Source organism: Juglans regia, chromosome 8 (assembly GCF_001411555.2).
Source record: "Juglans regia cultivar Chandler chromosome 8, Walnut 2.0, whole genome shotgun sequence".
In the NCBI taxonomy this organism is placed as follows: Eukaryota; Viridiplantae; Streptophyta; class Magnoliopsida; order Fagales; family Juglandaceae; genus Juglans; species Juglans regia.
Genome location: NC_049908.1, coordinates 13,277,994 through 13,290,128, shown reverse-complemented (window position 1 = coordinate 13,290,128; position 12,135 = coordinate 13,277,994). Strand labels below are relative to the sequence as shown.

The 12,135-nt window shown below is 35.0% G+C and overlaps 1 protein-coding gene across 1 annotated transcript; it reads right to left on the bottom strand.

Annotated features, from left to right (window-relative positions):
* Positions 1 to 7,578: 7,578 nt before the first annotated feature.
* LOC108979492 (uncharacterized isomerase BH0283-like) lies at positions 7,579 to 10,207 on the bottom strand. Its single transcript, XM_035692899.1, has 6 exons — positions 10,091 to 10,207; positions 9,795 to 10,001; positions 9,013 to 9,318; positions 8,539 to 8,700; positions 8,017 to 8,100; positions 7,579 to 7,931 (listed from the first exon to the last, which is right to left on the bottom strand). Exons 1-6 carry the CDS (start codon positions 10,118 to 10,120, stop codon positions 7,824 to 7,826), a joined length of 897 nt encoding a protein of 298 aa, XP_035548792.1. The 5' UTR covers positions 10,121 to 10,207; the 3' UTR covers positions 7,579 to 7,823.
* Positions 10,208 to 12,135: the final 1,928 nt, after the last annotated feature.

The window sequence follows — 12,135 nt, the reverse complement described above, 5'->3', positions numbered from 1 at the left end:
ATATGTATCAAAATAATCGATACATTCTCTATGTGTAAAGCCCTTTGCAATCAGCCTAGATTTAAATTTATCAATAGCACCAATTGATTAGAGGAGTAATCACCTCCTCTATTAGACCTGAAAATTTTAATATTTCTCTCCAATTGGTTTTTAACTTCAATTTTATAAACGACAAATTTACTAAATGATTCATCTTTTGTTTTCATTAAGTAAATATAACAAAATTTGGATATATCATCCATAAAAGTAATAAAGTATTTATTACCACCTTTAGAAGAGACATCATTTAAATAACAACCATCACTATGAATTAATTCAAGTAGCGATGAATTTCTTATAACATATTTAAATGGTTTTCTAGGTTGTTTTGATTGAACACATATTAAATATTTTTCATCCAAATCAATAAGAATTTTAGGAATAATCTCTAAATCCATCATTCTTTTAACATTATGATAATTAACATGGCCTAATCTAGCATGCCATATTGAAAAGGAACATGTAGTAAATGTAAATTTATTATTATAATCAAATTTGTCTACTACATTGTTTTAAATATTTATTACAAACAAACCATCACTCACATAACCTTTCCCTACAAATTACCAATATTTAGTTACAATAACTTTATTGGATTGAAATAATAATGTGTAGCATGCCCCACTGAGTAAAGATCCACTAATTAGGTTTCTCCTTACCTCTAGTACTTAAAATATTTATTCTAAAGGAATAGTATTTTCATATGTTAATTTGGGTACAATTTTTCCTACGCCAAATACTTGTGCAGATGTGGAGTTACCCATCATCACTTTCATACCGCTTGTATCCTGATATGTTGAAAAACTATTGTGGTTAGAAGTGACATGTACATTGGTTCCTGTGTCTACTATATAATCAGTAGCATTACAAGCTAGATAAACTTGGGGACTTATGGTTACATACCGTTCATCGGTTCCAACAGAGTCAGTCCCGGAAAGTACCATATGAGCCTGTAGGTTAGGTGATCTTGGTTGTTCATTGCCTTGATATTTCCTCTTCTTATAGCGACAATTTTTGGCCAAGTGACCCGATTTGTTACAGTTAAAACAAATGAGTCTCTTATCATCTTTGTTAATATAGGACTTTGGTTTCAAATTATTTCCATAATTAGTTTTACCCTTATTGAATTTGGACTTTTGATGTAATGGGTTCTTATGTGTTTTATAGTCTTTTACAATATTTGCTTTAGATTGAAAATCAGAAATCAATGGTGGGATGAGATCATTTTCCAAGTGTTGTTCTTGGATCATAATGGCAGAGATCAAGGTTTCCATGGTCATATCTCCAGTTTTATGTTTAAGAGATAGGCCAAAATTCTTCCATGAAGGAGGCAACTTATCCATTGTACAAGCAACTTGGAGACGCTCGGTAATACTCATTCCTTGTTGGCCCAATTCATGGTAAATAATAGTTAACTCATGGGCTTGTTGTACTATAGATTTGAAATCATCCATCTTAAAGCCAAGAAATTGGCTTGCGGTGTACTTATCCATTCTGGCATCATGTACACCATATTTCTTATCAAGCACATTCCAAATATCTTTGGCAGATTTAATGTGTAGGTAAACATAAAAAGTGTATCACTTAAATGATTTAAAATCCTACATTTACACAAATTATCTTTTTCTGCATATGTTTGTAATTCAATAGTACGTGTGGGCTCATGTAAATCATCAGAAGGGGAATCATTTTCAATAACAAAATATAATCCAAGCATTGTAAGAAATATTTTTATCTTTTCTTGCCAACGCTTAAAATTGACTCCTCCAAATTTTTCGGGAGCAATTGATTCGTTTGAAGTTATAGTGGCAACCAAACAATTAAAACACACAACTAGTTTAACAAATGGGATCTACTCTAAGATTGTTTGAAAATATTTTGTAAACTAGAGAATATGTAAAATAACAAGAACAAATTTGAAATTTGAAGAGAAATACTTCCTCCTTTTTATCTTTCTTTCTCTGGGCTTTGGCTATTTTATATCATGTTTGAGGATCTCCTTTTGTGTGCACCGACGAGGAGATTAACGGGAACCTACGTTGTTGTATATTGGGAGAAGACAGTCAATAAGCCTAGTGCATGTTCAAATTTGGAGGCGATGGAATCTACTCTAAGGAAAACGTCTATCACAACATGCCTCAACACTGGGTTCTCTTTTTCAAATTTGTTATTGATATTTTACATATTCTCTAGTTTACAAAGCATTTTCAAAATATTTTCAAACAAATATTATTCTATCAATCCAACCTTTTTTTATAGAGAAAAAGAAATTTTATTAAACCAAGTAATAATGCATAGGCCAAGTACACAAAGAATATACAAGAGAGAACATCTAATTAAGAACTAGAAAAGGCAATAATGAAATCATGAAAACAAGCCTCATCAAGTACAATAGTAGATGCCGAAAGTAATAATGTATGGAAGAAAAAATATCTAATCTCTCCCAACGAGTGTTCTCTATCTTGAAGACTATGGTCCTTCCTCTCAAGCCAAATACACCACATAAGGCATGGAGGAACCATCTTCCAAACGGCAGTAATTTGGTGGTTACCCTAGAAACTTCTCCAGCAAGCCATAAGATCCACCAGCCCCCTATGCATCACCCAAGCAATACCAATCCTACCAAATATTTCATCCCATAGAACCTTTGCCACCTCACAATGGAGTAACAAGTGATCCACGGATTCTCCATTCCTTTCACACATAAAGCACCAACACATAATGATGAAACCACGCTTCTCAAATTATCCATCGTCAAGATTTTCTCAATAGAATCCAGCTAACCATAAAAAGCAACCTTGAGAGACACCTTGCTCCTCCAAATACACAAAAGAGTTAGGGGATTGGCATGACATACACTTATACAAGGATATGACTGAAAATTTCTTGATCCTGGGATGAATCCATGGCAACCTATCCTCCCTGCCACTATCAATGTTCGAAGTATACAACATGCTGAAAAAATCAGAGATATCACCCACCTCCAAATTCTAAACAGTTGTAATAAATATCACATTCAATAGTAAAAGAGCCATTGAAGTTGTCGATCTAACTCTCCACAGAAGCATCCTGACTTCCGTCATTCCAACTTGAGACGATCCCAGAGTTAAGCACACACTATACCATAGGTGAAATTTGAAACATCAACTAACGAACTGATGTAACAATATATTTTTTTATAGGTAAAAGCTGATATTAAAATTCAAGGAAAGGCCAAACTACATCTAGGTTTATCCACTAAAAGGACTCCTCGAGATTCATAGTTGAGCACATTGAAATAATTACAACGTGCAAAAACTTCTTCCTCTAAGATAATGATAAATCCCATTCACCACCATGTCCCTCCTATACTCAACTCGGGGTATTACATAACCCCCTTACATCCCTAATGCCCCTATCGGGCCATTTTGTTGTAGGTTGCACAGCTAAAGTCCCACATTTATGGCTGTAAATTGGCTTCAATACCATTTGTGACTTAAGAAAAGACCAAACCACATCTAGACTTAGGATACGTTTTTTTTTTTTTTATAAGTAAGAAGTAATTGAATTGATAAAGATAGGCATAGCCCAAGTACCCCAGAGGTATACATATGAGCACTCCAAATTAAGAACTAAAAACTATTACAAGAAAATCATGGAAGCTGAGACCATTTAACTCTAAAGCAATGGTCCACATAAATAAAGTCTTCCAAAAAAAACTCCTAAACTCCTCCAAGCGTTCATGATTCTCAAAAAGTCTATCATTTTTTTCACTCCAAATACACCAGAAAATACAAATAGGAGTCATCTTCCACACAACTGCAATCTGTGGTGTCTCGTGATCCCTCTCCAGCTAGCTAGTAGTTCTACCACCCTTCCCAGCATTACCCATGCTAATCCCAATCTGCTAAAGAAATAATTCCATATGTCCTTTGCAAAATCACAATGTAAGAGTAAATGATCTACCGTTTCCCGATTATTTATGCACATATAGCACCAGTCCATAATAATAAGCCCATGCCTTCTTAGGTTATCCATGGTTAGTATCTTTCCTAAAACTGATGTCCAAACAAAGAACGTAGCCTTGGGAGATGCTTTACTCCTACATATGTTCTTCCAACGAAAATTGGGCCTATCTTGAGCTGTAAGGATGTCATTGAAAGTGCGTACCGAGAATTTCCTTTTCTTAGAAGGCCTCCATTTCATCGTGTCTTCAGCTGGGACCACAACATTGATGTTATATAGCAAGCTGAAAAAATCCACCAGAGCACTCACTTCCCAATCTTGTGCCTCCCTAGTGAGGTCGATGTTCCACTCCTGTGAACCATGTCTAACTGCCCCATATCAACCACCATAACTTCATTTTCTCTTGCAATTCTGAAAAATATTAGGATAAGCATCCTTAAGAGTCGTATCTCCCACCCACACATCATTCCAAGAGTTGATTTTGCTGCCCTCCCCCAAACAGCCTAGTATTACTCGAGAAAGCCCCCCACCCTTGCCTTATGTACTTCCACAACTCAACACCCTAAGCCCCCCTCCCCTCATTAGAACACCAGCCCCCCGTGCACTCTCATATTTCGCATCAATCACCCATTTCCATAAGGCTTCCCTCTCATGATTATATCGCCACATCCATTTTCCTAATAGAGCCTTATTAAAGAACCTAACATTACGAGCCCCTAACCCTCTCAATTCTAGATGCAATGCTTGCCGGAAGGGGAAATAAAGACAAGTAATATATGGGAAGGTTAGTTAGAGTGCTCTTGATAAATGTAATCCTCCCCCCTTTCGATAAGTATAACATTTTCCACCCGGCCAGCCTACGTTCTAATTTCTCTAACACCTACTCCCAAATTGTCTTAGCTTTAAAAGTTGCACCTAACGGGAGACCAAGATACTGCAACGGCAGCTAGGAGACCACACATCCCAATATGTTGGCCAACCCTCAAATATTTCTTAAAATTATCAAAACATCTCATAACTTCATTCTCAAACACAAAACACTTTTCAATTTCAAATTTTCAACATTTTTATCTAATCATTATCTAATCATTATCCAAAATACAAAAATTAATACAACTTTTATAAACTTTAAAACAAAATACAAAAATCAATACAACTTTTACAAATTTAAAAACAAAACACAAAAATCAATACAATTTTTACAAACTTAGAAACAAAAATTATATTCAAACAATTTTTTAATTCTATAATATTTTTATTTAATTTTTTCTCTCATTTTCCAAAACTCAATAAAACATCCTTACTCAAATCATTTCACTATTATTTACAAAATTATGAGATACTCCAAATATCCAAACATACCCTTATACTCCAAAAGGTTTAGCCAAGGTTACAACCAAAGCTCCTTGGAATCAATAAAAATCGCAAGAACTTGTTTCTCTAAACAAAGTTGTTATCATTCACCACCCTTGCCTCTTATACTCTCATTCAGGGGTATTACAACCAAACCAGTGTTGTCAAAAGCGCTAGGCGCGCATAAGCCACCTAGAGCCTAGGAGCAAAGCGCGGGCGTGCGCGCGTGCGCTTGAGCGAAGTAAAGCGCACATTTAAAAAAAAATGATATAATACAATAAAAAAGGCTTTAAAAAGGTAATATAATAATTTTTTATAAGTAAAAGGCAATCTAATAATATATATATTTTTCTTTGCAATAATATTATTGCTATGCCTATTCCTTATCAATAAAATCTTTATTTATTGAGAAGAAAATATTTTTAGCATATTAACTCTTTTATTTTTTTTGTAAGTAAAAGATAAATTTTATTGATACGAATGAAATAGATATAGTCTGTGTACACATAGAGTATACAAAATAATACCTAAATACATTCTAGGAACGATAGATTAAGGATAAGAAGTCGTGAACATTGTTCCCATTAAGTACAATAGCAGAAAACCAAAGCAATAGTATGTGTACAAAAAAATTTTGAAACTCTGTCATTGTGCGCTCCCTATCTTCAAAATACCGCTAATTCCTTTTTGTCCAAAACTCTTTTAATAAAACTCTTTTATTAGAGTATTACGCAAATGAAAACTAAGTGATCAACAAATTAGATAAGAATTTGAGCATAAAAACTTAGATACTTCGCTTGAGAGATCACGATATTTCTTTTGAGAGATCGTGTGCGGATGGGGTCCAAGAAAAAGTGTCTTCTTCTCTTCTAGTCATTCCACTGAATTCTTGTTTTGTCTTCCAATTTATTTTATTAGCCATGTGTTATATATTTATTACTTTCAGTGCCTAGCTATTGATTCACATGCTTAAATACTGAAACAAGCTTTTTTTTTGTTAAAATGTAACAAAGCACACCTTTTGCTCTTAAAGCTCTCACTAAAAGAGAAAAAAAATACTTTAGACATAAAAAAATTACATAAAAAAAAAATTACAAATTGAAATGGCTTGATGGAGTACATTAGATTGTAAAGTTACTTTTTACGTAAAGTAGATCTAACGTATCACTTGAAGCCACATCAGCTTGTGAATTTATTTTTATATAATTTTTTTGTATCTGTAGTAATTCTCAAAGAGAAAAGAGAGCTTTAAGATCGAGCAAAAAAGCATGCTTACACGCGCTTTTCGAAATGCACTTTACTTTTAATAAGTGATGCACTCAACTGAACCAAACACTTCAAAGTTCAAAGAATGAAACAATACTATATTATGGCAAGGACTTGGAGATCCAAGCGAAGTTATAACAAATCCTGCAGCTGAGTCCACAACTGTTATTAGGAAATGAAAACCTGAGGGCTTGTTTGGTAAGTGAAATTTTTTGAGATTCTCAAAACAGTTTTGAGATATGTTTTTTATTTGGTTTTGTGAAAGTGGGTAGGAAGAATGAAAATTTTGTTTGAAAAAAAATTAGATGTGTTTGGTTTGGGTTTTGTGAAGGTGGGGTAGACAGAATGATAATTTGCTTTGGTTTTTATTTTTTATTATTTTCTTCCTCACAAAAACTGAGGCAAATATTAGATGAAAACATTTTTTGAGGGATGATTTTTTTTAGGGTGGGTTTAAAAGATGTTTGGATTAAAAGAAGAAATATTTTAAAACGTGTTTGCAAAATCTCTTAAACAAAGCATACCCAACTTTTTTTCGATCATTTTCCGAAATTTTATAAAATATTTTAAGTTAAACTATTTTATTACTATTCACAAACCATTTTACTATTATTCACATATATTATAAAATATTCTTAATACTCAACAGCAAGTATGGACTTGTATTCCTTTCACTTAAATGCCTCCAAGAATCTTAAAAAATTATCCCCATCCAATTGTCCCATCAGAGTAATGCTCGTCTCTATCATATATTTTGACATTCCTAATCATATTGCTTGATGTATCATATTTTAAATGAATTCATAGATCAGTTTCTTATATAAAAACTTACTTAAGATATGACGCATTGACTGTTATAACTAAAAATGACAAAATCCAAAATAACAAACTTAATTTTTCCTTAACTTTATCTTAAATACACTGTAGTTTTCCTTACCTTTATCATAAAGTCAATGTCCCAACCAAAGAAGACAGTGTAACAATGATCTTTAGGGCCCGTTTGGATACAGACCTCATCTCATCTCATTTTAACTAATAATTTTACAATTAGTCACAAACAATCTTAATTCATCTCATCTCACTATCCAAACGGACTCTTAATATATCAAGGTTGAGAAGGGGAGGAGGGTTTATTTCCAATTCCTGGGGATTCTTTCACCCAGAAAAATTCATTTATTTCAATTATACAATACATGCCAATGGATTGCAAATCCACATCTCTAAACTAGAAGAGACCCTTCCATGACAGTGACAGCTTTTCCTCGCAGCAGCACTCTCTTGTTTTGTTCGTCTAGATGAATGTTCACTACTCCACTTCTAGGTGACGCCTGAACAAGTTAGGAAATGTAATTAACATGATGAAGGCAAAGATTAAAATGATGAGTTTGCATGCATTAGGGGAATCGAGAATACCGCGTATGCGACAAAATCACACTTCCCCAATTTCTTGCTCCAGTAAGGTGCCAAGGCACAATGTGCACTCCCACAAACAGGATCCTGAAAGATGAGTGAGATGACTTTTTATAGAAAATTCTAGACAGTTACTGGAAATGGATTTTCTCTTCCCACTTTTGGTAAGGCAAATCTAGCACTACCGTCCAAGAACTTAGGACCTCGAAGAAATCGGTAGGAGGAATGTTATGCAGAAGTATTGTTTATGAATAACAAATTTCTTATTGAATTATCAAACAAATGCAGATGTCAGCAAGGTGATGTTAGAGAGTGGAACAAGCTGTATGCAGATGTTCTGAAATAACATGTCTCTTGTTTGCTTTGGCAATGGCATCATAATTCGATTCTGCAGGCCATGATAAGTAGAAATCATATATAGAAAACGTGTAAATGCAAGAAAGACATACAATAGAGATCTATTTATAACCTCCAGCACTTCAAAACCATTACAATTGGTTAATCCTAAAGGCTGACATATTTTACCTCATTGACCCCGAGTTTGGGGCAAAAGAATCGACTGTAAAAATCAAAACCAGAGCCCGGGGGAGCAGCACCTGAAACAATCATCCCCCTTCCCGGACATTTACGTATGGCATCAAACTCTGGCTTTATTTCAACAACACTTTCTCCTGATGGGAGTACAACCTGAAAAATTGATAAGCATCACAATCTTTTAATAAATATGTAAAAAAAAAAAGAACATTTTTTCATCAAGAATCCCTTGGAAACACAAGGGTTGTCAGCATATTCCAACCAATCACACATCCAAATTATACTAAAGCAAGTCATTATACTCACTTTGGTCAACCAGTTAGACACAAATATTTCATGTCATTTATTGTGAGAAATCATTAACTTTTGAAAGAATTTGGATGCATATGTCATTAATAATAATAAGCATACTAACTAATGTATAAAAGAGAGCAAATAAACTAGAAATTGGATAGCAGGCCTTACAAAGAGATCATCCGCAGTAGTTCTCTTGATATCGATGAAAGAAGCACCGTTCAAGGAATTGGAAATTGCCGAAGCTTCAGCAGAATTAAAATCTATTAATTCCCCCATTGGGAAATCCATTTCGATGAAAAAAAACTCTTGTGCTTCGCCATTCTGAATATCCGAGCCATCTGATTTGATTTCCAGAACCTTTCTAGCAGATAGAACTCCAGATAGTGTAACAAACTCAATACTATTTGAATTCACCAGACCAGATGTAAACAATGCATGTGAGGCTGCCAGTGTAGCGTGACCACAAAGCTTAACCTGCATAAGAGTATCATATATATGCAGTATTATTGTTTCAGAACAAGAACATGCCAACTTTACACTATTACTTGCTTAATAAAATTTCATTTTATTTATTAAAAAAACTATTACACAACACCTTAATTAACTAAAGGTTAAAGACTCACATACCAATTCGAGCCTATGACTCAAACCCATAACTAAATCTAACTATCACAATGAACATGAATCACATAAAACAAAAATCATTCTTGTATCACAAATGTAAACATGACTAAAATCAAAATAAGGTATGATAAACAAGAATACCCACAAGGAAAATACTAACATGCATTTCGGTCCTTGGAAAATTGATGTCTCTTATCTTTCCTTTTACTTTTTTTTTTTTTTTTTTCTAACAAAGGAAAGGAAAGGAAACACTTTGAAAATTGAAACAAACTCAATGTTTTTGAATTTTCCCTTTTTGGTATTGAAGTGGAAGTAAAATAACTGACCTCAGAAACCGGAGTGAACCATCTAAGACGGAACCTAGGGACGGGGGAGTCAAGAGGCTCAGACCCAGTGAGCCTAGTCAAGTAACAGGTCTCAGAGATGTTGAACTCGGCGGCCACAGCTTGCAGCCAATCCTCGTCTCTCTCTGCATCCAGCAAACACACCGCCGCCGGGTTCCCCTTGAACGCTGAGTCAGTGAAAGCATCAATCTGGCCACCACCCAACTCAGAATCAATCTCACTCCTAAAACTACAATTAATGGGCAACAAGAGATAGAGAAAGGGAGACAAGAGTATACCACGGAGTATTTGACGAGTTTCTTTGCCATGTTCGAGAGGGCGAGAGGGAGTCAACGGCCGCCACGACAACGCACTTCCTTCAGAAAGGAGCTCGTCATGTCTTCTACAAATGGTTCCTACAATCATTTTACTAAATTATTTGCAACTATTATATTATATATTAATCCCAAATAAATAAATAAAAAATGATAGCTTTACAGCATATTTTGCAACTTGAAGTAATTATAGTCTTAGGCCGGTTTGTCTCCAACACCGTATACCAGCTGGTAAATCTAATTTCTTAAAAATGATTTAAACCCTCTCTATTGTCCTCATTTCTTGTCGAATCCTTGGTCTCCCCCACCCAAAACCACTCCCCCGTCGGCTCTGCTCTTCCCTCTCCTTTTGCCAAATCCCTCTCCCCCTTTTCAAAACTGAATCGTTTTTCCATATCGACACCCCTCGAGAAACCAATTAGGGGACTAAAAAATCTCCCACTAAATCCCTCCCTCCATACCTCTGCCGACTGTAACAAACCCGTCAACACCCCTCAAGGCATACACCAAGAGATTTGAGAAACACACCCTCTCTAACCCAGCCAAATCCCTTCTCCCTTTGAGAAAAGCCCTAACAGATCTGGGGATTATAATAAGTTGCCTAAAACATTGTGCATTTATCTTTCGATCTTGCATTTGAATATAGCATTTTTTTTCATGTTTGTTCATTCTTATTTGATTCATTATGTAAAAGCTAGGGTGAACCAATAGGAGGATTGGCCAAATTTATGTGTCATTCGATGCGGTTTGGGCAAAAAAACTGAAATGGATTGAAAATGATTGGTTCCGCTGCATTGTTCAGTTGGGGTTGGTGAAGAAACGACGGAGGGGCAAATCTGAATAGAAGATTTGGGGAAGAAGATGGAAAACGTGGGGACTAGTCTTCAAAACAAATCGTTTTGAAAAAAAGAAAAAGAAGAATAAGAAGAAGCCAGCTCAGCTGATGTGTGGTGTTGGAGACTAAACCAGCCTAAGAGTAGAATTACTCTTTGCAACTTTCCTTGACCAAAATCAGGTTGCCACGTCATTTTCTTTAAAATCACGTTGAATGCAAAATTGAGAGAGCAAAGACAGACACGAGCTAATCAGTCGTCTTGTTTTTTTATTCTTTGCCTTATTCCAAAAAAATGACTTCAATTTTAGTAGAAACTTAAGATGTCGCAAAATGGGTCGTATGGGTACCACAATTGAATCCCAAATCAACAACTGTAGGCCATGTTTGAAGAATTAATTTTTGGTAACCACATTTTGAAGAATTCTCAAAATTTATTGTCCAAAGATTCATTCTTAAAGAAATATTGGACCATAAGGGTGAGGTGAGTTTTCTTTGATATATTATAATTCGGTCTCTTGGGCGTTAGTTTGAAGAGGTGAGATTGGAGGAACTTGTTCTACCAACAAAAGCTATTCACAAACAAATGGGCGGCTTTGTTTATTGGTTTTGATTATTGCTGACAAAGCAATAAAGGGATAAGCTGTCAGGACAATTATTTCAAAGGTTTGGAAGCCAGAACGATGGATAAAGTTCAAAAAAGTTGGAGAGAATCCGTTTATTTTGGAATTTGAAAAGGAAAATGACATGGAAAAGGTGAAATTGGGGAGATCATGGTCTTTGACAAATAGGTTGTTTGCCTCTAAGATTTTGAAGGTAGTACTCCTCCAAAGGATATCACTTTTATTAAAGATTTTTTTTGGTCCAATTTCATAACATGCCATTGGTGAGTATGACAAAGGAGTTTGGTGAACAATTAGGCTCTGCAATAAAGAGATTAGTAACGGTGGATGTTGATGGAAAAGGCTGCGGTCAAAGAAAATTCCTACGTGTAAGAGTGGAAATTGACATCACTAAACCATTAGTTAGAGGCAGATTGTTGAAGATTGGTGATAAGTAGCAGTGGATTCCTTTCAAATATGAGCGTCTGCCTTAATTTCTGTTTTCAATGTGGATTCATATGGCACATGAAGTAGAGTTGTTCAAAGTTGATTCAAGGTACACATATGACAGAGGA

Coding starts and splice junctions, on each gene's coding strand:
- LOC108979492 (XM_035692899.1), bottom strand. CDS start 10,120: ATGGCAAAGAAACTCGTCAAATACTCCGTG. Junction 10,002..10,090: donor AACTCGTCAAATACTCCGTG/GTATACTCTTGT, acceptor GGTGGTGGCCAG/ATTGATGCTTTCACTGACTC. Junction 7,932..8,016: donor GTGATTTTGTCGCATACGCG/GTATTCTCGATT, acceptor TAACTTGTTCAG/GCGTCACCTAGAAGTGGAGT.